We start from the raw sequence: 22,784 nt of genomic DNA on the forward strand, positions 1-22,784 counted from the left end.
GACCTCCATTTTGTTGTAAAAACAGGTTACTATCCAGTTGAGGTGAGCCTACAGGGTAGAAGCAGCATTGCTCAGTAGGGAACACAGCACGGACGTAAACCTGAGAAACAGGTTGGACATGACAGTTTCAGCAGCCTTGTGAACATTTCTGCTTCCAAACAGGTGTTGTCATGGTACCAACACAAGATTGTTTCAGTCAACTGGACAGAAAACACTGGTTCGTAACTACTTGATTTGATTCTTGTGTTAGCAATGAGACATATACAATATAACTCAATAAATAGCCAGAAGGTAAGTTATATAGAACAGCAAACACGTGGAACGCCCAACACTTATGGTCAGAACAATGACATTTTCACATAAACCCACTGGGTGAAATCAGCATACAGGTTGCACAAAACTTACCTTTGTAACTTGAAAATAAACATTACCACACAGTTTGACTTATGGAGGGACAGACGTCAAAGTGTTATTGGAAACTAAATAAAACACTCCCTAGAGTGCATAGTATTTGTTAAACACGTTATCAGAAGTATAGATCCAACACTGATGGGTCAACAATCTGAGCTTCCCGTTTCTAGACATCTATGGGAAACTACGTTTTACTAAGGCTTGGGGGGGGGGGGGGGGGGGGGGGGAGTATAAATATATCCCTTCAAACAGAAGTGCAAGTTAAAAATCGCATTGTATGAAACAAAGAAATGTGTCCCATATTGGCTGAACTCGCACAGTCATCTTGGCTTCATCACACTATGCATAGTTTACCACTTGTGTTACCCCACCCACCCAGATTTGACACAGTACTTTTCCATCAACTCAAACCTAATCAAAAAGATCTGTTATTTTCAAGGGCAATCATCCATTGGTTGTGCAACTTACCATCAGGGACCAATCAAGTGACTGAATCAAAAACAAGTGACTGAATAAAAAAAAAGGACATGCTTATTTTAACACCTTTTATTAAAAATAATCCAACAGAACAAAGAAACTGTACAATCCAAAACTCTTAATCTAGTTGATGTTTAGTCAAATGTAAGTGATATTTCTTAAGTCCTTTTCGGCATTAAAAGACATGCACAGGATCAACCATTTATAAATAAGTCTGCTGGTTGGTAACGGTATCAAGTTTAAAAATGGCATACACCATACAAATAGCAAGCATCAAAAAGCAATATACAAGAAGCAAAACAATTTCATTTTCCAGCAAAGAACCTGCTTGCACAGCTTGGTTAGTCGTCTACATGGCCTCCATCTCCCTAGGCTGAAAAAAAGAACGAAAAAAAGCAGCAAATGTCAGCAAAACTGGTTAACACCTCAAACCGTAACTCATTTCCAGAGAAAATAATTCATGAATAAAGTCCATGTGTCTGAACACCCACTTGAGCCTTGCTGTACTTCTGCTGCTCCCGTCTCCGGGCAAAGAACTGGAGCAAGGGGAAAAAACCATCAGGATCATGACAAACTACAAACAAGCATTTCATGAGCACGGTCTATAGACAAAATGACCCAGGTTCAAAACCAGTCAACTCCACTCACCAGGACCAGCAGACCGGCGATCACGGCCAGGATGACCACCACGATGACGGCAATGATTCCCGCGGTGAGCCTCTTCATGGTGAAGGTGGGGCGCTCCTCATCCACGTAGTACACCAGGATGTTCTCCATCTCCAGCTTCTGGCCATTCACCACTGGCTCAAACTTGGCCTGATCCTTGAACAGAGGCAGGACCTTCACCTGGAAGCAGGAAAGACAAATGGTGAACACTCCCCCACAACCTTGAGGCCAAATGGTGAAACAGTCATTGCGCAGGGTAAGATGGCAGCTGCGTTGTACGTACATCCTTCTCCATGTAGTAAGCCAAGCCAGACATGTCTGTACCACGCTCTCCAATGGCCTTTTTCACATCGACCACAATCAGACGCGCCTCTGGGTCGTACTAATAAGGCAAATGTTTTTAGTATATACACACGCACAATAGCCATGCTAAAAGCAATGCAGAATAATATGGGGTAGATAAGGACATATTTTTTGATTAGACTCACCTCAATCTTATCCACAAGGTTCTTATCGAACTTGTATCGATTCTCAATGGCCGTGCCAATGGCACTACACAGGAAAGATGTCATTAGATGTCAAGTTTCACAAACTGGCATAGATGTAAAAGGGTATTGTTTTGACTATTGACAGCTGGAATACATGCCTCTTTAGCTGGTCTTTGTCAACTTTAGTGGTCACTTCCTTGTGCTTCAGCTCCAGACGAATCCAACTGAGGGAATGAATAACAAGGGTTTGATTTTAAGTGAGGGCAAAATTCAAACGTGTCATCTGGCCAAAGCCACAGATCGATTTACGAAGTTCTGAGAAAGTACACTACTCACTAGGTCTCCACAAGCTTGTCACACTTAATGTCCTTGTCCGACTTGTCACTTCTGCGGACACCAGCACTGTTGACACACCAACACTCCTCAGTGCCATTGCACTGCTTTGCCTTGAACTTTCCATCATTCTCACATTCTGGATCATAAATGCCATCGTTATCCACAAAGGCACTCTCAACAGGCTTTCCTCCAGTTCGGGTGGAAAGGCCTTTCCTGGCTCTGTACATCTCAGCCTTCATCAGGAAGCACTTTGGAATCACTAACAAGACAAAAAAAAATTTAATGACACCACCGTTTAACAGCAACGAACCTGTAGGCACTATATACATTGCTTAAGGTTAATCTTCTGTTTGGTACCTCTGTGGCGCCATAGTAGAGTACCATACTTACATTTGGCACATGTCAGAGGTTGCTTCTCATCATTACCGACCATAATGGTGCACTGGCATGGGGTTCCATCACAAGTTGCCCACTTCAGACTTTCACATGGGGCTGTAAATGTGAAATTGTGCAGTTAGACATCTTTACAGGGCTTGAATCGCAAAGAGCCTTTCATAGGACGGGAGTGGGGTGCGACGAACAGGTGTAGTCAACAGGGCGTTGGTTACTCCAAATACCGAGATCAACTGGGAGCCAATCCTCTCCTATACCCAACCCCCACTCCCGCTCTTCTAACAAGGAAGTTTGCCTACCGAACAATAAAACCGACAGTTGTTGCATGGCAGATAATTGATTTATCATAAGGATTACACAAACGGTAATATAATGGGTTCAAAACCATTTTGACGTGTTTGTTTCATTAGCAGGTAAAGGCGGTGGTTCGCATACTTCCTCAAATTAGAGCTAAGCCCTCTAAAATATACCCCAATTGCCAATACTAAGCCAAACAATATCACTAAATAGCAAAAATTGGGCTAAAGTAGAAATGACCATGGCGCATTACTTTTTCAATCGAAAATAGTGTGCCTTGGGGAACATTACATATTTTCTAAACATGAAAAAAAGAACTTACGACATTGCGCATACGCTCCAACTGCGAAAGTAAGGAGAAGAGCAGCAATCCAAAGCTTCATGGTTAAAAGTAGGGTTAAACCTTAATATCAACGATAAAATTATCCTCGTTGGCTTTGTGTCCGTTCAGAACAAAGCACTGATTACAATGAACACCTGAGTTTCACCACCGTCCCTTTTCTTCCCTCAGGTGCGGTCTCGTCCAACCAGTTTCGAGAAACACAACTGAGATCTCGTTCACTAACCAAGAAGTGGAACGAATAGATGAGCAATAGGCCTAGGGTTGCTGCTGTTAAGGCTGCTTACTTAAAATGTTAATTATTTACCTATTCGAATCTGACTGGTTTGCTGTTTTTCCTAAACTAAAATCAAATCATATAGGCCTACCAATTATATATGATCGGGTAGAGAATCTCTTCCTTTACGTCATTCTACTTTAAGTGATGGGGGAGGGGAGTATAGCGATTTCGTCAGACTCACCTTTTTTCCGCCAATGGCCATATTTGGCCTTCAGGGTGGGGTGTGTTAAAAAGCAACAAATAACAACGTACTGTTTGTAAAACACCACGACCGAAACCCCAAAACAGAGAATGACTGATTGTGTGAGTCAAAGGTTTGCAGTTTACGGGTATCATTCGTATAATTCCACAGCTCATTCTAAAATGTATATCACATATGATAGCTCCCCGTGAACTATACGTTTACAAGCTAACATTGTAATTAGCTACACTGTAATGCTATGTAAGGCATTCAAATAAGCTCAGACTGAATGACATCTGAAACCAACTACTAAAAAACTAAAACATAACATCAACCACATACTCCACAGCCCCAGAAGATATAAGCTATCAATCAATTCACAATAGGACATACATTTAAGTCGCAGGTAGCACACTGATTTAATTACCCAATAGGAGTCAATAAACCTCCCTTATCTCATATGAAATATTACATTATCTCAGACATAGGTGTTTACCAGACAATATAATCTTTATGATATGCCATAAAGGATGTATTGTTTGGATATGCACTACCCTGTTTCACCTGTGGAGGGGGCTGACAGCTCAGACAGGTCATTGTCCTTCCTGTCACCTGTCTTATCAGTGCCGGTTTGCTATGTATTTATTAACTAGAAAGCCTCTACTTTGTCACTGCACTGCTCGTTAGTCTAAGCACAAGGAATCGTAATTCAATAGTTAGAGTCTGATTGAACTGGATTAATAGCAAGATAAAGAAGTTGAGCTATGTGATGGAATTATTTCATATATTCCATTAGATTTAGAAAAGTAATGTTACCATATACTACTTCATTGTATTCTGTTATAAAGGTTTATTTAAGTTAGTGATATACTGTGCCATCACTTGTGGAATGTGTTTTCTGGGTCGGAAGGACGGGAGGTGGATCTCAGGGGAAGAGTGTCAGAAATATTAATCTATCAAGTATTGCACAGTCAGTCGGTGAAGAATTTAAGAAAACGTCATCAACACTGGTTGAAACACAGTAGCATATGCTCTGGTCCTGGTGTCGTAAAAGCTCCTCCTCATACTGTAGGTGTCAGGCAAACCTCACCAGACCTCGCGTCTCCATCTAGCCCTTGTCAAACAGTATCTCCTTAAAACAAACTAACCCCCAACATCTTCTAGTGTAATGCTCACCCTTCCCCCAGGGTAATAAGGAAAGGGAGCTCTCTTATCTGCAGACAAGGAATGCTGAACACAGTATCATTTTATACATAATAAAGAGATACATCTTTAACCTTTCTGACAAAGAGATAGCCAACATTTGTCACCTCTGACCTGTGGAGACAGTGGACATTGTGGTGACATGTTTAGATGAATAAGGGAAACAGATGTGAAGTTGGTCACTTGAGATAGTGATCAATCCATTGTGGGGGTACTGGGGGCTGAAGAGAGGTTGGGCATCAGAACTTGTGAGACGCTGTTTGGATGTGCGCCACTTCTGATCCCATCTGATTTGTGGTCAGATGTTTTTGTGTTATTGTCTTATGTTTGTGTGTTGAAAATGGTTGTTTCTGTTGTTTTTTTGTTTGATAATAAATACGTATTAGAAAGATATCTAACCAGTTTGGATTACGCATTGATTGGTCCAATTACCATAACACATGTTTCCCTTCGAAACCATAGGAAATAACTGACTACTAATGAGCAACCATATCAATCTGTCAACCTTATGTTGTATAGTTCTTTCCCCACAAATAAATAACATGTATGTTTTGTTTGTTTTTTGTTTGTTTTTTGTAGTACAGTATTCAGTGTGTAGAAGCACCTTTTAGTCGACTAAGTACTAGTGCTGCAACACACAGATGAATCAGTCTCTTGTCTGTTTTCAACAGTGAGAAAGACAAACCATGTCCCCAGGACATCGTCCGGGTATTGTGAGAAAGGAAGATACATAATAGATATATATATGGGTGTTCCCCTTCTCAGCGGTTTAAGGTGACACAAAACTGTAGGTATGGTTGGTGGACCAGGGTGTCCCCAAGGACAGACAAGAGAAGCAGGCGGCGAAGCTGGTACTGCCTGGCTTAGGACAGCTGGAACCTTCACACAGCAGGAGAGCGAGGCAGGAAGAGAAGGATTGGGAGACAGACACAGTGGGGAACCCTCACCCGCAGCCCCAATGAAAGCCCCCTAGTTCCTGAGAAGACTGGGAAACATGCGGTGAGTTTATAAAAAACGTGACTTATGAGATTTGACTACCTTTCATTTGCTTTTTGGTCACACTCCAGTGTCTCAAGTTGACTAGATGCTGGACTGTGATTGACTATGAGATAATGGCTCTTTTATCACGGTGGAACAGTGTGTTATCGTCAACGTCAGTTCTTTATGATATCATTTAATTTAGACATTTTTCTTTCTTCTTCATTTTATTTCAATCAAACTTTAATTAAATGATGAACACAGTGACTGTGGGGGACTGTATTGACGCATTAGCCTCAAGATGGAAAAACTGAATAGAAAAATGTACTGTAAATCTGTTGGGATAATTTCTTTATCAAGTAATGCACAGAGTCGTCGGATTCAAAGAAAGTACAATAGTTTAATGCTTGCCAGCAAGCAGACAAAGTCTGATCACAATACAAAGTTTTTCTAACTCCCCAGTCTTCAAGTAAGACCATTTATTGGTGAGAAGTCCCCTCCTCAGCATATCAGCTGTCAACATGATCGATCCCAGAGACAGAGTGCGCGTGCACATTGAAAATTACAAGAGTTCCCTGACCCAAGGCTTGACTATATGAATCACTCAACACAGATAAGGTTAACACATTTATTGCACCTCTAGTATGATAATGGTCAGCCTAGGTCAGTTTGTTTACGTAAGCCTAGTGTCAACTATGGGTCATGTGAGGAGGGGGTTCTCTGCTGGCAAGGAATGCTAGCACCAGTATGTTCAGAATATAATGTTACATCCTAAATTTCTCTGACAAAATCCCTTTTCATTCCACAAGTTTCATCCCCTTTAGTCTTCATTAGTGTAATTTGTGGAATATGTTTGGTATCCATCAAACTCATGATGTTTTCACAAATATTTGGTTAAATATTGGAGTGAATGTATTTTAAAGCTCTATAAGTGCACTTTCACACAACACTATGTGATATCCATTCCTCTGCTATGGTCTAATGTAAATATTGACCTTGTGACTTAACAATCAGGATACAATCACAACCTACATTACACACGATGATGGAATGTGATCGAGTATTACAAAGGGTTTCAAATAAAATCAAATTGCATTGTATTAGGGGTGGGGGAAAAAATACATTCACATTTGAATTGCGATTCAGTCTTATAGCGATCAATTCACAAATGTAAAAAATCGTAATGTTATTTTTATGTATTTATTTATTTTTGTAAAAATAAATAAATAAAAAAGATTAAATATCGCAAAAAATCGTGAATCGATTTTTAATAGATTCGTGACCCCAAGAATTGAATTGCGAGGTACCAAAATATTCCCACCCCTAATTTGTATGGACCTTCTTTTCTTTTTTTTTACAACGGATGTCATGGCTTCAACATTAATCAAAGATTAACAGTGACATCCAACATAAACCCGCAGAGAATGCAACACAAAACTCTAACTGTTAGTAGCAATTGTTGTCAGAGAGACAGAGGAGTTCACCTCCAGTTACCACACTAGGGTAGAGAAGGCTCATGGGAGACCATGGTATTTAAAGGAGACAGCTCTACCACAATGAATCACCAACCCCCACACTTATTGCACATGCACAGCCCTACCTGTCCACACACATAGACAATGGCTTGGCCTGGCCTGGAGGTAGGATTAACATTTAGTCATTTAGTTGACGCTCTTATCCAGAGCGACTTACAGTAAGTACAGGGACATTCCCCCCGAGGCAAGTAGGGTGAAGTTCCTTGTATATTATATTACTATACCGATAATTTTATTTAGACTCAAACATAATAACTACAATATTACATGAAGCTCAAAAAACTGTATTTTCGCTCCAATTAATAAGAAAAAATGGGCATGCGCTCACATTAACTATTGATGTCCTGGCAAAGCTGATATCAAATATACGTCCCTCAACTGTTGTACAGTGGTTAAGTAAGGGGAGTTTCTATATGTGAGTATTGTGTTGCACACATTTTATGTGCAGAAAGCTTGGAAGAAACAAAAATGGATTTGAGGAGGGGCCTGTGCCAACGGCCCTGACCCCCAATCAGAAAACAAGGATTACTGTTATAATTGGGTTACAGTTACCTTATCGTATACCTTATTGAGTCAGTTTGGGAGTTTGAGTCAGTATGGGAGTGGGTTATGGAAACGAGAAGATTGTAGATCCTACAGATTGTACATGAAGGACTTTTAAGACTTACCTGCTTTCCCATGCAGTGACTGTAACTGTGTCTTAACTCTAACATATCCTTAACAGAAGTGTGTGTCTGTGTGTTTTTGCACTTTTCTTCTCTCAAAGATTACCACTGCTATGGCTGGGGTGTTTGTGTGCAGTGCTGGGATATGTCTCTGCATGTGAGTCGACCAAAACCAAAACGGCAACCTTCTTAAGCTCTAATTCAAGTAGCTCCGTTTGATAACCGACTCTCTCCCTGTAGTAGCGGACCCCCTTGAGTGTGCGTCGAGTGGCAGCCCCTGTCACGTCAACGCAGACTGCCACCAGACCAAGGACAACACCTTCATGTGCGTGTGCCGCATCGGCTACAACGGCGACGGACTGCAGTGCACGGACATCGACGAGTGCACGACGGGCCTGCACGGCTGCCACGGCAACGCCCGCTGCAACAACGCACTGGGGAGCTACAGCTGCGTCTGCGTGGAGGGCTACTACGGAGACGGCGTCCAGTGTCAGGACATCAACGAGTGCCAGACGGACAACGGGGGCTGCCACGGCGACGCCCTCTGCACCAACCGGGATGGCGGGCGCAACTGCCAGTGCAGAGGAGGTTTCACGGGGAACGGGTTCCAGTGTGCCGACATAAATGAGTGCACACAGCGGGGCATATGCCACTGGAACGCCACCTGTGCCAACAACCCTGGCTCCTACGTGTGCACCTGCAACAGCGGCTACAAAGGCAACGGGAACTACCTGTGTCTGGACATAGACGAGTGTTCCGAGACTCCCGGGGTGTGTTCAGCCTCGCTTGGCTACAAGGGCTGTAGGAACCTTCCGGGCAGCTACCGCTGCATCTGCAGCAGTGGTTACCAGAGCAACGGACAGACGTGTCAGGACATTGACGAGTGTGCTGACAACATCTGCAGCCTGTTTGCAAGCTGTGTGAACACAGTCGGCTCCTACCAGTGTACCTGTGCTCCTGGTTTCCTAGGGAATGGACAGACCTGTGTTGATATTAATGAGTGTAACGGGCAAAATACTTGTCACCCCAACGCGGTGTGTATCAACTTGTTAGGCAGCTATGAGTGCTCGTGTCGAGGCGGTTTCCTCGGAGATGGGAGGGTGTGCACTGACATCAACGAGTGCCTGGCGCCCGCCATCTGTCCGGCGTCAGCAGAGTGCGTGAACACGGGCGGATCGTACTACTGCGACTGTGGCACGGGATACATCTTCAACGACTCCAAGTGCATCGACCTGGACGAGTGTGCCATCGGCCGCTGCAGTCCGTACGCCACCTGCGCCAACTTCCCAGGCTCCTTCTCCTGCGAGTGCCGCCCAGGGTACACGGGCAACGGCGTCAACTGTGTGGACGTGGACGAATGTTCCTTGGCGCAGCAGTGCCACTCCAATGCCCTCTGCGTCAACCTGCCTGGCACGTACAACTGCAGCTGCCAGCAGGGCTACAGTGGAGATGGGGTGATACAGTGCAGCGACGTGAACGAGTGTTTGGTGGACAACGGCGGCTGCAGGACCAGAGCCACCTGCGTTAACAGCAGAGGCTCCTTCTCCTGTCTCTGTCCGGCAGGCTTCACCTTGATCAACCGAACCACCTGCCAAGACGTCAACGAGTGCGAGCAGATGCGGAACCCCTGCAATGTGAACGAGATGTGCGTCAACACGGAGGGGGCGTACCAGTGCCAGTGCAAGGCCGGCTTTGCCCGGCCCACGCCGACCATGGACTGCACAGATGTGGACGAGTGCAGGGCGGGCAAGCCGTGCCACGTCAACGCCACCTGTCTGAACACCGTCGGCTCCCACGCGTGCACATGCAAGCTGGGCTTTACCGGGAACGGAAGCAAGTGCGAGGATGTGGACGAGTGCGCGGCCGTGGGCACGTGCCACCGAAGGGCCATCTGTGCCAACGTGCCGGGGGACTTCTCCTGCACGTGCCAGCAGGGTTTCAGGGGGGATGGCTTCTCGTGCCAGGATATCAACGAGTGTGACCTGTCCAATGCCACCTGTCCCTCCTTCTCCAAGTGTGTCAACTCCCCCGGAGCCTACGTCTGTTCCTGTCTGAATGGGACAGTGGCAAGGAACCGGACCTGTGTGTCACCCAGCCCCATGTGCTTTCCCGCATGCCACCCTTATGGGCTGTGCCACCTCTCACCCGTCGGGTATCAGTGTGTGTGTGACGTAGGCTTCGAGGGGGATGGGCTTACATGCTCGGACATAGATGAATGCCAGCAGAACGTGTGCCCTCAGAATGATACAGACTGTGTGAATAAACCAGGGTCCTACGCCTGTGTCTGCAAACCGGGTTACAAACAGAACGGCACCGTGTGTGTTGGTAAGTTAGTCATGACTCATGACAAGATCTTGTCGGCGTTGATTCACTGAGCGGGAATGCTAACTTCACGTTCAACTACGCTTATCAAGCTCATTTGATAGCTCATTTGATAGCTCATTCATGTCCATACTGGTATTTCTCATCATCTTGTGTTGATATGATGTAGGATTTATATATGAGTTAGATCCACTTGATTAGGAAACCCCATTGTTTGATCCTGTGACTACACAGTGATTCATTGTATTTCTTTGCCTTTCTCTCTCTGGCTCCATCCCTACATTCCTCTTTCCCTTCTCCCAGACGTGAACGAGTGTGAGACAGGGGAAGATGAGTGCAGTGAGTTTGCCCAGTGTGTCAACACGGTGGGGGGTCACCGCTGCTTCTGTCTAAGTGGCTTCACGGGCAATGGCAGGAACTGCTCTGGTGAGAACCTTCCCGTTACCATTCCCATACATCCACATCATCCGGAATGTTGTATCGCTTTTTGTGTGGACTGTCTTCTGAGTTTTGTTTTAGCCATCCTTTGGGCCTGTTTCCCTGACACTGTGCCATTTTGGATGACTTATAGACATTGATGAATGCCAGTACAAAAACGGAGGATGCCACCCTGTTGCCAGCTGCTTAAATACACCAGGATCCTTCAACTGCACGTGCCCGATGGGCACTCAGGGCACAGGCTTTACCTGCACGGATGTGGACGAGTGTGCCTTTAACTCCACCCTGCCCCACAACTGCAGTCAGCTCGCCCAATGTCAAAACACAAACGGGTCCTACCTGTGCCAGTGCCAAAATGGCTACCAAGGAAATGGCTTTGTCTGTGAGGATGTCGATGAGTGCCAGTCACCTGGTTCCTGTGCCGCGGACAAGACGTGCCACAACAGCCCTGGCTCCTACGCCTGTACCTGCATCCTCGGCCTGACGTATGACGAAGGCGTGTGCGTGAGCGAGGAGGTTTGCTTCAATGCCAGCCGCGCGTGCCACCCTAACGCCATGTGCCACCCCTCCAATGGCTCCCACTACTGTCAGTGTCAGAACGGCTACCATGGCAACGGGACGGTTTGCTGGGACACAGATGAGTGTGCGAGCAGCCCGTTGGTGACAGGGCTTTCCCAATGCTCCGAGTGGTCCGACTGCCTCAACACCCAGGGCTCCTACCGCTGCAACTGCTGGGACGGTTACCACGGAAACGGGACCCACTGCCAGGACGTTGACGAATGCGCGTTGGGGAATTTCACCTGTCCTGACAACAGCACCTGCACCAACACACCAGGAAGCTACCGCTGTCCCTGTGACCAGGGTTACCATGCCAACAACTCCCTGTGTTTGGACATAGATGAGTGTTCGGTGAGCCCAGCCAAGTGCCCTAACATCTCAGACTGCCTGAACACGGCCGGTTCCTTCATCTGTGCCTGCTGGGACGGATTCCGGAGCAGGGACAACGAATGTGAGGATGTGGATGAATGCCTGTTCAACTCCAGCTGCCCACAGAACAGTATGTGTGTCAACACCTACGGTAGCTACCGCTGTCCCTGCAAGGTGGGATTCTCTGCTAGGAACGGCCTGTGTGAGGACATCAATGAGTGCTCGACGTCTCCACTGGGCCCTCTTTGCACCAACGGGACCTGTGTCAACTCCATCGGCTCCTTCTACTGCGTGTGTGACCCCGGGTTCTGGAGCAACAACACCGAGTGTGTGGATGTGGACGAGTGTTCGTTGAACTCCTCTTCGCGGACGTCTTCTAACTCCTCCCGCTGTCAGCCTTACTCCACCTGCGTCAACCTCCCAGGCTCGTACCGCTGTCCCTGTGACAGGGGGTTCGTGCTGAGTGGAGCACAGTGCCAGGATGTGAATGAATGTGTATCCCCGGGTGGCAGCCCGTGCCCAGACCACTCCACGTGTAACAACACGCTGGGGTCCTTCTTGTGCCCGTGCTTGCCCGGCTACCACCCCAAGGGACTGGGCTGTGGAGACATAAACGAGTGTCTGGACAATACCAGTTGCCGTGCCGACCAGGTGTGCACTAACCTGCCCGGAGCGTACCATTGCTCCTGCAGAGGGGGGTACCACGAGGAGGGCGGGGCGTGTGTGGACACTGACGAGTGCAAGAACAGTACGGCGGTGTGTGACCCCCTGGCACGCTGTTGGAACACCCCGGGCTCCTTCTCGTGTCACTGCCCACTGGGCCACGCGGGCAACGGCTCCTGGTGCGAGGACTTGGACGAGTGCTCCGTCCTGACCTCTCCCTGCCACCCTCGAGCCCGCTGCCACAACACCCCCGGGTCCTTTGTGTGTGTGTGTAACCCGGGCTTGGTGGGCATCGGGCCGCTGTGTGTGGACTTGGATGAGTGCCAACAGGACAACGGAGGGTGCCACCCTGAGGCCACCTGCTCCAATTCTGTGGGAGGGTACCAGTGTCAGTGTGGCAGCAGCTGGGTCGCCACAGTGGGCAGAGGGCAGGGGCGAATGGGGTGTGTCGACCAGGATGAGTGTGTGTTGCCTTCGGCGTGCCCTGGTGACACCGTGTGTAGGAACCTGGCAGGTTCCTTCAACTGCTCCTGTTCCTCTAACGGCACTGTCTGTAGGGAGCTGGCTAAGAAGGGTGGGCGACTACTTCACTCTTCAATTCAGTTTAGTTCCAAACACATTATTTGTCCCAGAGGGGTTATTTGCAGAGGCACACAGAGTGAACTATTAGTGAACAGCACTGACAGCTACTGATATTTAACTTTCCCTAACTGTATTGAGTGAGTGAGTGAACTGTTTCTTCATGCACAACTGTACTCTACACATTAGTACACTACAGAGTAGCATTTTTGTTTTGCATCTTGGTCTATGTATGGCTGTTAGGGCCTTCTGCTGTGACCTAATACTGCTGTGTGACTGAATGTTTGTTCTGTCCACAGAGAGTGATCTTTACCCGTTTGGACCAGTGGTGGGAGACTGGGGAGTGAAGGTTGCCATAGCAGATGGGAACTCTCCCTACATCACCCCGCCTAATGGCTTCCCTTTCATGGGCAAGCTGTATGACAGGGTCTTTGTAAGTGTCCACCAGCAGGACCCAATATATACACCACAATATATACTGTATATATACTGTATGTATACTGTATATACTAATTATATAGAACTATGGGCTCATGAAATCCTATCTCATTCATTTTTTCTCTTCCTCTCTCTGACTCTCTCTCTCTCTCCCTATTTCTCTCTCTCTCTGATGGTCAGTTCTCAGATAATGGACTCATCCAGTTCCAAATGGCCTCAGAGAATGAGCAGCTCCTTCTACCCGTCCCCTTCCCTAAGGGATTTCGTGGCAACGAGAGTCGCTCCATGCTAGCGGTATTCTGGGACGATGTTGACCTGACTCTAGGCAAAGGCCAGCTGCTCTACCAGGTGAGGGGTCAGGGAGAGGGCAGGGTGGAGGGATATTAGCTATGACATTGGCTATTTTTATTTGGGTATTAACCTATTCTTCGGTTTTTGTCTGTCTTTGCCTCAGGACTACAGCACACTGAATATGTCAGACATCTACTCCCAGATTGTTTTCAACCGCACGGCTGAAGACGTGAGCCGGTTTGAGGAGCAGAGGAACAGACCTGCCTTCAAACCTGCCTGGATCCTAAAGATCACCTGGGATAATGTCATGTCTGTGTCTTACCAGAAGATCAATGATTCTGAGGTGAGGGCTCTAGTAGATTGTGTGCTCTGGTCCAAAGACAGATCAGATCTTTTCGTCCAGCAATGATCCCTGGCTTCCTCTTCCCCTCCCACAGGGGGACAGTCATGTCCTACTCAAGGCTTATGGTAAAAGACAAGGACACCTGCGTGTCTTGTGCACTGTTAGAAAATGAGGTTAAGGAGGGGTGGAACGGAACTGGGCATGGTGTTGTTTGTGTCTGTCCTAGTTCAACAGCTTTTGTTAGCTGTAACGGGAGTCCCCCAAGTGTTTAGAGGAAGAATGCACCGGCATCCTTATTTCCTCCTGTGAAAAAGGAAGAACCTTTTGTCTCTGTGGTGACACCTTGTGCGTTGTGGTGACCCCTTGTGGACGTTTTGCAGACCAACACCTTTCAGTGCATCCTGACCACGGATGGAGAGCGCTCCTTTGCTCTGCTGCGCTTCGGGGAGATGCAGTGGGGTCCCGGACAGCGGCTGGTCCAAAGCGCTCTCACTGGCTACACAGACGGGGGGAACCTTGTCCGCAACGAGGTCCCATCCCCCCCAGACAACCTGTTCAGCCCGGGGGGGCGCTACAGACCCCAGACAGTGATGGGCAACGTGGGCAAGCTGGGACAGCTGGTGTACGACTTGACGGGGCCCAAGGGGAACAACCCGGACCCCAAGCTGAGGTGCCAGTCGTGGGCTCTGAAGGAGCCCGAGCCGGCCCTGTGGAGCGCGGGGGTATCGGCCTGCCCGTGTACCCGCTCGCAGGCTCAGGAGGACCTGGCGTTCGGGCCGGAGACGCTGCCTGATCAGCTGACTGCCCAGGTGAAGCAGCTCCGGGAGCTGCGCTGGGGGGGCGTGGGGGGTCAAGTGTTCCAGTCCGTCCTGTCCAACCGCTACGGCTCCGGGAAGAGGTGTGTTTACGACCTCCAGGGGCCGCTGCAGGGCGGGTACAGCGAGAGATACTTTGTCGGGGCCTCTCCGCAGACACACATAGGTAATGGAGCCCCACTATTGGCTTTCGCTGAGGGCATTGCTGTGTTATTCATTGTCACATTCCGGAGGGTGCATCTGTTGTTCCCTGAACAGACTAGGACACGTGTTCTGTTGTTGTTGCAGATGAAGACCTGCTTCCGTTCCAGTGGTGTTGCATCCAGTCCCCCCTCTGTCACCTCTACCTTGCCAAGAGACCCCTGGACCGTTGCCAGGGTTACGGCTGGCTCAGCCCCGACCGCAGCATCCTTGCTAAGAAGGCAACACAGGGCATGGGTGAGAACTTTCAAAACATCCCCTCCAAGAGACTTACGCTAAATAACCCTTGGGACTATTTATAAAACTCTATATATAGTAACCCTAACCTAAACCCTAACCATGTTTTAGCCTATTCAATACACAGGACACCTTGTTACTTGAAATATTCCTACCACTTGTGCAGTCTTACAATTCATAGTCTGTGCCTGTATACATACGAATAGTGCATGGCATTCAGTGTAGTGTGTTCTGCATGAATCTGACTTTAGACATCCCTCATCCTGTATGTGTTGGCCCTGCAGGCATGGTGTACGGTACCCTCCACTTCATCACCTTCGATGGGACAGAGTACTCCTTCAAGGCCCTGGGGGAGTTTGTTTTGACACGAATCTCCACCAGCAAGGGCTCCAACATCTTCACCCTGCAGGGGGAGGCAGGTCTGCTGCACACCCAGAGACCAGCCAGACAGGTCCCTGCACTTGTGCGCTTGGCTGCCTTTCACCAGGGCATCGGAAAGGTTAGTGTATGTGTGTGTGATTGTGTGTGTGTGCTGGGGGGGGGGCAGGGCTGTGGAGGAGTGTTTCTGTTAAACATTTTATTTCAAAACATGTCTCATTCCCGTCCTGACCATGTGTGTGTGTGTGTGCATGTGTGTATGTTCAGGTTGAGTGGAGGGTTGCACAGTCAGGAGATGGGCTGATGGTCCTGGTGGATGATGCGGAAGTTCCCGTCTCGATTGGTATGAAAAGAACATGACATCCAGGCTCCTTGCCTTGACACAAAACAGGATTGTATCACCCTGCCATAAGCATTCTTTTCTTAACATGATATCATTAACATCATATAAATCTCAGATCACAATGCATACATGCCAATGGTTTACTTCTACTGAATGCAGCTCTAACAGCGCCCCCTGTTGTCTGTACAGGTGTAGTCCACATGGGCAAGGAGGGCTTCGCCGTGCGATGCATCTCAGTCCGTCGCTGCGCTGCGGTGTATGCGGGGGGTCTGCATGTGGTGGTGTGGCTGGGGGTGGGGGGACAGCTGTCTGCCCTGGTGGAGGTTCCCCAGACCTTCTACAACCGCACCGTGGGCCTGATGGGCCTGTGGAGCTCCAACCGCACGGACGACTTCCTCATGTCCAATGGGAGGCTCCTCCCATCGCCTGACAGCAACCCCCCGTCGGAGGAGAACCTGCGCGTGTTTGGGATGTCCTGTGAGTGACCTGTTACAGCACTCACTGCCTGCTCACAGAAAAACCTCAAACAAATAGAGCCTTTTTGTATATAAAAAAAAAAACGTCTTCTCAATGAACAGGATGAATGTGTCTGATTCTTCTATCCCTGGTTCCCTGGTATCCCTGGTTCAATCCCTTTCCCTCGTGTTTCCTCAGGGGTCGTCCCCGTCCCAGAGAGCCTGCTGTTGTCCATCCCTCCCCTGGTCCCGTTCCTGCCAGCCTCCATAGAGCAGGTGCTGGTGGTGAGCCCTGCCCTGCTGGAGGATCTGCGGAGGACGTGCCAGGGCAGCATGCAGTGTGTCCACGACACCCTGGCATCGGACAGCCCAAACCTGGGTCTGGAGAGCCTGCAGGCTGAGCAGCAGTACCACAACCTGGCTCTTGTGTTTGGTGAGCAAAACCTCCTCTTACATGAGCAGAAGAAAGGTTCATTGGCATCACAGGCAATGACACTCGAGTATTATATACTTGGATGTGTTGAACAATTAAATATGCTGTAGTTATGACATGTCTGTGATGTTTCTGTGTTCTGTGGTGTGTATAGGGAACATGCCACCCATTGTGACAGTGCCCACCGTGATCCGCTGCAAGGTCAACTCCACTGTCAACATGCAGATAGTCGCCCAAGATGCCAACAGAGACCCTGTGTCCTTCTCCCTGCTCTTCCCCAGACCACCCCAAGCCTCAATAGGGACGGGTGAGACGCACACTCACATACACAAACGTGTGCATTCAAGCCCGAGGTCTCTCGCCCCTCTCCCCCTCGCTCTCTGTCCTCCTTACATTCTAACACAGCGTGGTCGACCATCTCTTCATAGATGACCTCTTCCCCCGTGCCCTGTGCTGCAGGTGACGGCTACCTCACCTGGACTCCCCTCAACATCCAGCCTGTGGTCCTCACCATCCGGGTCAGTGACGGCATGTTCAGCTCCTACTTCGCCCCCATCCTGCAGGTGTGCAATTGCCTCAACGGAGGCACCTGCCAGTACAATAGCATCACAGAGAACCATCTGTTGGGGAAATTCCAGGTGAAAACGACAGTCCAATACAACAGTCCATAACAGTCCAACACTGTTATAACAGTAAAAACAGGCAGAGAATGTCACAACAGCCCCACAATAAAATTATGTATATCCTATTTCTGTTTATTATTATTTTTTGGGCTATATGTACATCAATTATATTCTGCAACTACTAGTACAGTAAACGTCTTTGTGTTGTGGTATCCTAGGTTGTGGGGTGTCTGTGCCCTAAGGGCTTCGGTGGACAGTTCTGTGGGGATCTTGTGGATGTGTGTCGCGGAAATCCCTGTTTCCCCGGGGTGGAGTGCCTGTCCCAGCCTGGGTCTGAGCAGTTCACCTGTGGAGAGTGCCCCCCTCCCTCTGTCTACCAAGACAAACAAGGATACAAATGCTTTGTGAACGGTCAGTGAGTTTTGCCCCTTGGGTGAACGGCCTTTGGGTGAATGAGTTTTGGGTGAATGGGTTTTGGGTGAACGGGCTTTGGGTGAAAGGGTTTTGCTTGCTGAATGGATTTTGAAATGATAAATTACACATTAGTTTTAAAATCACACAGTGAAGTCAAACTCTTGGTGGAATTTATTACTATTGAGGATCTTAGGGATTTGTTGACATTGTCATTCTTGAATGCTTTTATTTCACCTTCCCAGACTTCTGCTTCCCGCCTTTCCCCTTCCCCTGCCACAAGATGGCCGACTGCACCAGCAAAGGGTACAGCTACAGCTGCAAGTGTAAGCCAGGCTACACAGGGGACGGACGCAATTGTACAGGTAGAAAAACACCGCAACCTGAACTACAACCACGCACTCTTCTGAACACGTCAATATGTATGAACCACACCGCAACTGTATAGAGGGTCTCAATCACGGCGACTAACATCTTGTTGACCGTAGACATTGATGAGTGCCTGGACCCCTCGGCCTGCCCTAGCGCCAAGTATGAGTGTGTGAACACGGTCGGGTCAGTCAGCTGCTCCTGCCGCTACCAGAGCACCCCGGAATCCGACAGATGTGGTAGATACACTGCACTGTCACCTGGGCTAGTCTAGCCCTCGCTGTGTCACACACACACTAAACACATATGTACAGTACCAGTGAAAGATTTGGACACATGGAATGGGAAGGTGTGTCCAAACGTTTGACTGGTACTGTACATGCATGATCCACACATTACTGATTCGTTATTTGGGGTGTAGTTGAATTTTTGGGGGGATCATTACGAATAAACACATATTATATTCAATGTTTTTTCTATCATTTCAGGTGACTCTGCGAATCCTCCAGGTGAGTGGGTCCACGTTGGCCCTGCAGTGCTCTCGGCATGGCCACAAATGACACGGATGCTCTGCTGTCGCCATTCTGAGACTGCGCGGTCACGCTGACCTTGTCGTTGATGTTGTCGTCGACAGGGTTTAATGTCTTCACCGTGTCCATGGGCTGGAAGACCCAGAGGGCAGGAGCAGATGGACTCAGCCAGGTGAGAGAGAGCGTGTGTGCCCTCAAAAATGGGGAGCTTGTGCCACTCCTTTTAATCACTGTCAGTGATTCATGTCTGACCCACTCTGCAGTTGGAGAAGATTCTGGCCATGGGCTTCCAGAACAAGTTCTACAACGCCAGTATGAAGGCTCCGGGGCCAGGGTCGGTGGATGGCCTGAATGAGTTCAGGATCAACGTGTCCAGCGACACACCCCACTGGTACATCAGAGACTACCTGACCCGCGTCAGTAGCTACTATGACATCAGAACAGCAGACGTTGGAGGTAGACACCTACAGTCAACGCACAACCTCACACGACCGTACAAACAGAATAGATGACAGCCTCACACAACCATACACCCAGTATAGAAGACTAAAACCACAGGAAGTGGGAGTTAGATGGCTGAGTGGTTAGGGAACAGGGCTAGTAATCGGAAGGTTGGAAGTTCAATTCCCGGCCGTGCAAAATGATGTTGTGTCCTTGGGCAAGGCACTTTTCACCCTACTTGCCTCGGGGGGGATGTCTCTGTACTTACTGTAAGTCGCTCTGGAGAAGAGCGTCTGCAAAAGGACTAAATGTAAATGTAAAAATGTACAACAACAAAATAAATGATATTGGGATGTCTATGTACAACAGTTGCCCCCCTGGTTTACATGGGTTGAAACATGCTTTACGTATGGTGTGAAGATGGTAGTGTCCTCACTGTCCTACTGGCATGGTTTCTCTCTCTCCATGTCGTCTGTTTCTCTCTCTCTCTCCATGTCGTCTGTCTCTCCCAGACCTGGATGAGTGCAAGGTGCAGGAGGCGGTGTGCGAGCTCCCTGCTCTCTGTGCCAACACCTACGGAGGGTACAGGTGCCTGTGCAACGGAACCACCGACGTGGACAAGACTTGCGTTTTTGGTCCGTCTCAACGCAAACAGTACACGTCCACACGCACACGTCCTCATTCGCATAGAGAAGGCTTGATATTTTGATGTGTGTGTGTTTTAATCCAGACCAGGGTGGTGGTAACAGTAGCGGAGTCCCTGAGGCCCTGCGAGCAGAAGATAAGAAGCCCCTAATCCTGGGCCTGGTCCTGGGCATTGGTATCCCACTGCTCCTCCTCCTCCTCCTGGCAGCCCTGGCCTGCTTCTGCTGCTCCCGCAAGAAGACCATCACTGGAGAGTGAGTACCAGCTCATTCATGCACAACCTACATTAACAGTCATGCACTGCAGATGGACCGGAAGGATGTAGGTTCTAAACTCCTACTGTCCGCCGACGAGAGCTTGAGAATGGGACCAAATGACTAACAACAGGAAACGGTACATGTTCACCCCCCACATCAATGGGATTTATGACGTAACCAATGAGTGACCTCTGCTGCTAAACAGAAGTCCATCTGGCGTGTGTGTACGCGTGAGTGCGTGTGGTCGCAAGTGTGTGTGCTTGTGTGTGGGCCCCAGTGGATCTCTATAGGCTGCAGATGTACAGCATCGGGACCAGGTGTTAGTCATCCAGGGAGTCTTAATCCCCCTTATCCCCCCCCACCCCCCTTAATGTTCACCCTATGGAGAGAATACCATGGGATTAGGCTCTCTGAATGAAAGGATTTTAGAATATCAGTTGCCTTAAGGATACGGTTTAACGCAATGCCCAGTATATACTTTACATGTGTTTGGATTATATCCTGTATGACATAATAGCATGTTTCAGTGTCCAGCTATTAAATGTTGTTTATTGTGTTAGATCTTTCTTGTTGTGTACGTCTCTGATTGGTGTGTTGTTGTTTCTACCCAGGATTCCCCACTTGTTGCCTCTCAATTATGCCCAGGAGCAGTTCAACCCTCCTCCGTTCAACTACAACGATCCAGCGCTGCACTACAGCAGCCACTGCAGCCCACGCATCATAGACACCCTCGCATTCCAGAAACACTATCGCCGCCGATAACACACAGAGGGAACATATCTTTGAACACAAACAAATGTGCATACACACATGGAAATGTGCACACGCATGTAAGAATGCACACATGCACACACTTATAGAACTTATTATTTTAAATTGAATAATGTTTTGCGTTTTTATAATAATTAAAATATATATTTAAAAATTGGAGAGGAAGTTTGCCTGTGTAGCTGGTCACTGTTGGATGATGCTATACAGTATATATTATTTACATTTAACTGTAACTACCTAACTATTTAATATGAGGGACCGGTAATGTCAAATGTGTTCTATCATTCTGACTGTGCAAAAACTAGCAATGAAAAGTTCATCACTACAGCAATGTTAACTACTGACAGAGTCTGTGCTCCTCCTTATAGTCACCTAATCATCAGTCAATCACCAGGGATATATATCCTAGAACCATCATAATTATATTAGTATATAATGATTTACAATTATGTTCTAAAAATGTATTTAACTGCATTTGTGAAGCACATTGTATTATACAGAGTAAAGTCACCATTTTGTAAATGCAATCAATAAATGTGACACTAAAAGATGATTATATAAACAATTTCAATAGAGTAGAGCAATGTCTGCTATTCATGTTTGAATTCATGGTATTATGTTGATATATGGTTACTGTGCCACATGTAAAGCATTAGTCAGATAGTAGAATTTGGGGTACTTTATCATTTTATTCCACCAGGTGCTGTGATACCCTATTTGGCCACTGAGTGTCAGCAGGGAGTCATTTATGCCAGTTTCAAGCTATGATCAATCAGACTGTTTGTGAGTGGGTTAAGCGGTGCAGCGCACAGCAGACACCTGCTCTGCAGCCCTCAGCCCAGAGTGGCCACAGGATGCGGAGTTGTGCCGGTGCTCCCTGCAAGATGAGATCATCTGGGTGCAGCGCAGCCTTGCAGGTCCCCAGCACTGCAGAGAGCAAGGGCCACACTCCAGGCAGGGTCAAGGGCAGGAAACTGCAATGCACTCTCTCTGAAACCTACTTCCTGGTTGTGGATAGCAAACACATACACACGAACATGCATGGGTTACTTCTGCAGTGTATCAGTTCTGATTATTTTCATGCTGTAGAAAATGATAAACATGGCAAGAGAAAGATTTTGTTGTAATGCTACAGTTACACTGAGCCTTCTTAGGACAGTTGTCAAGGTGGTCGAGAAATGACTCAGCAAGCAACACTTCTGACACCTGCAGCAGAAATGCTGATACACAGAGCAGACCTCGTAAACGGAATTCATGAAATTGAATGTGACAACAAAGGGATGAATGGGAGATGAGAAAAATGACTAGAGAGCTTTGGTGTCATTCTTCTGGAAGCTTCTCTCAGGCATGGCTTCCTGTGGTGCTGAGGGCTGCAGTGTTTGAACTAGAGTTCCACACTGACTGCAGCAGACACCTGGAGGCAAGCCAGAAAACGAGGGAGGGAGGGAGGGAGGGAGGGAGGGAGGGAAAGAAAGAAAGAAAGAAAGAGAGAGACATAGAGACAGAGAGAGGGAGGGAGAGAGAGAGAGAGAGAGAGAGAGAGAGAGAGAGAGAGAGAGAGAGAGAGAGAGAGAGACATAGAGACAGAGAGAGGGAGGGAGAGAGAGAGAGAGAGAGAGAGAGA

General features: G+C 47.9%; 1 protein-coding gene across 1 annotated transcript; it reads right to left on the minus strand.

Moving 5' to 3' along the window:
• Window positions 1–942: 942 nt before the first annotated feature.
• On the minus strand, window positions 943–3,804 carry epcam (epithelial cell adhesion molecule). The gene is made up of 9 exons (XM_047030040.1): window positions 3,391–3,804; window positions 2,769–2,870; window positions 2,379–2,637; window positions 2,201–2,266; window positions 2,043–2,106; window positions 1,838–1,936; window positions 1,537–1,734; window positions 1,380–1,424; window positions 943–1,261 (listed from the first exon to the last, which is right to left on the minus strand). Exons 1-9 carry the CDS (start codon window positions 3,449–3,451, stop codon window positions 1,238–1,240), a joined length of 918 nt encoding a protein of 305 aa, XP_046885996.1. The 5' UTR covers window positions 3,452–3,804; the 3' UTR covers window positions 943–1,237.
• Between the last annotated feature and the right edge of the window lie 18,980 nt (window positions 3,805–22,784).

This window comes from Hypomesus transpacificus, chromosome 11 (assembly GCF_021917145.1).
Source record: "Hypomesus transpacificus isolate Combined female chromosome 11, fHypTra1, whole genome shotgun sequence".
In the NCBI taxonomy this organism is placed as follows: Eukaryota; Metazoa; Chordata; class Actinopteri; order Osmeriformes; family Osmeridae; genus Hypomesus; species Hypomesus transpacificus.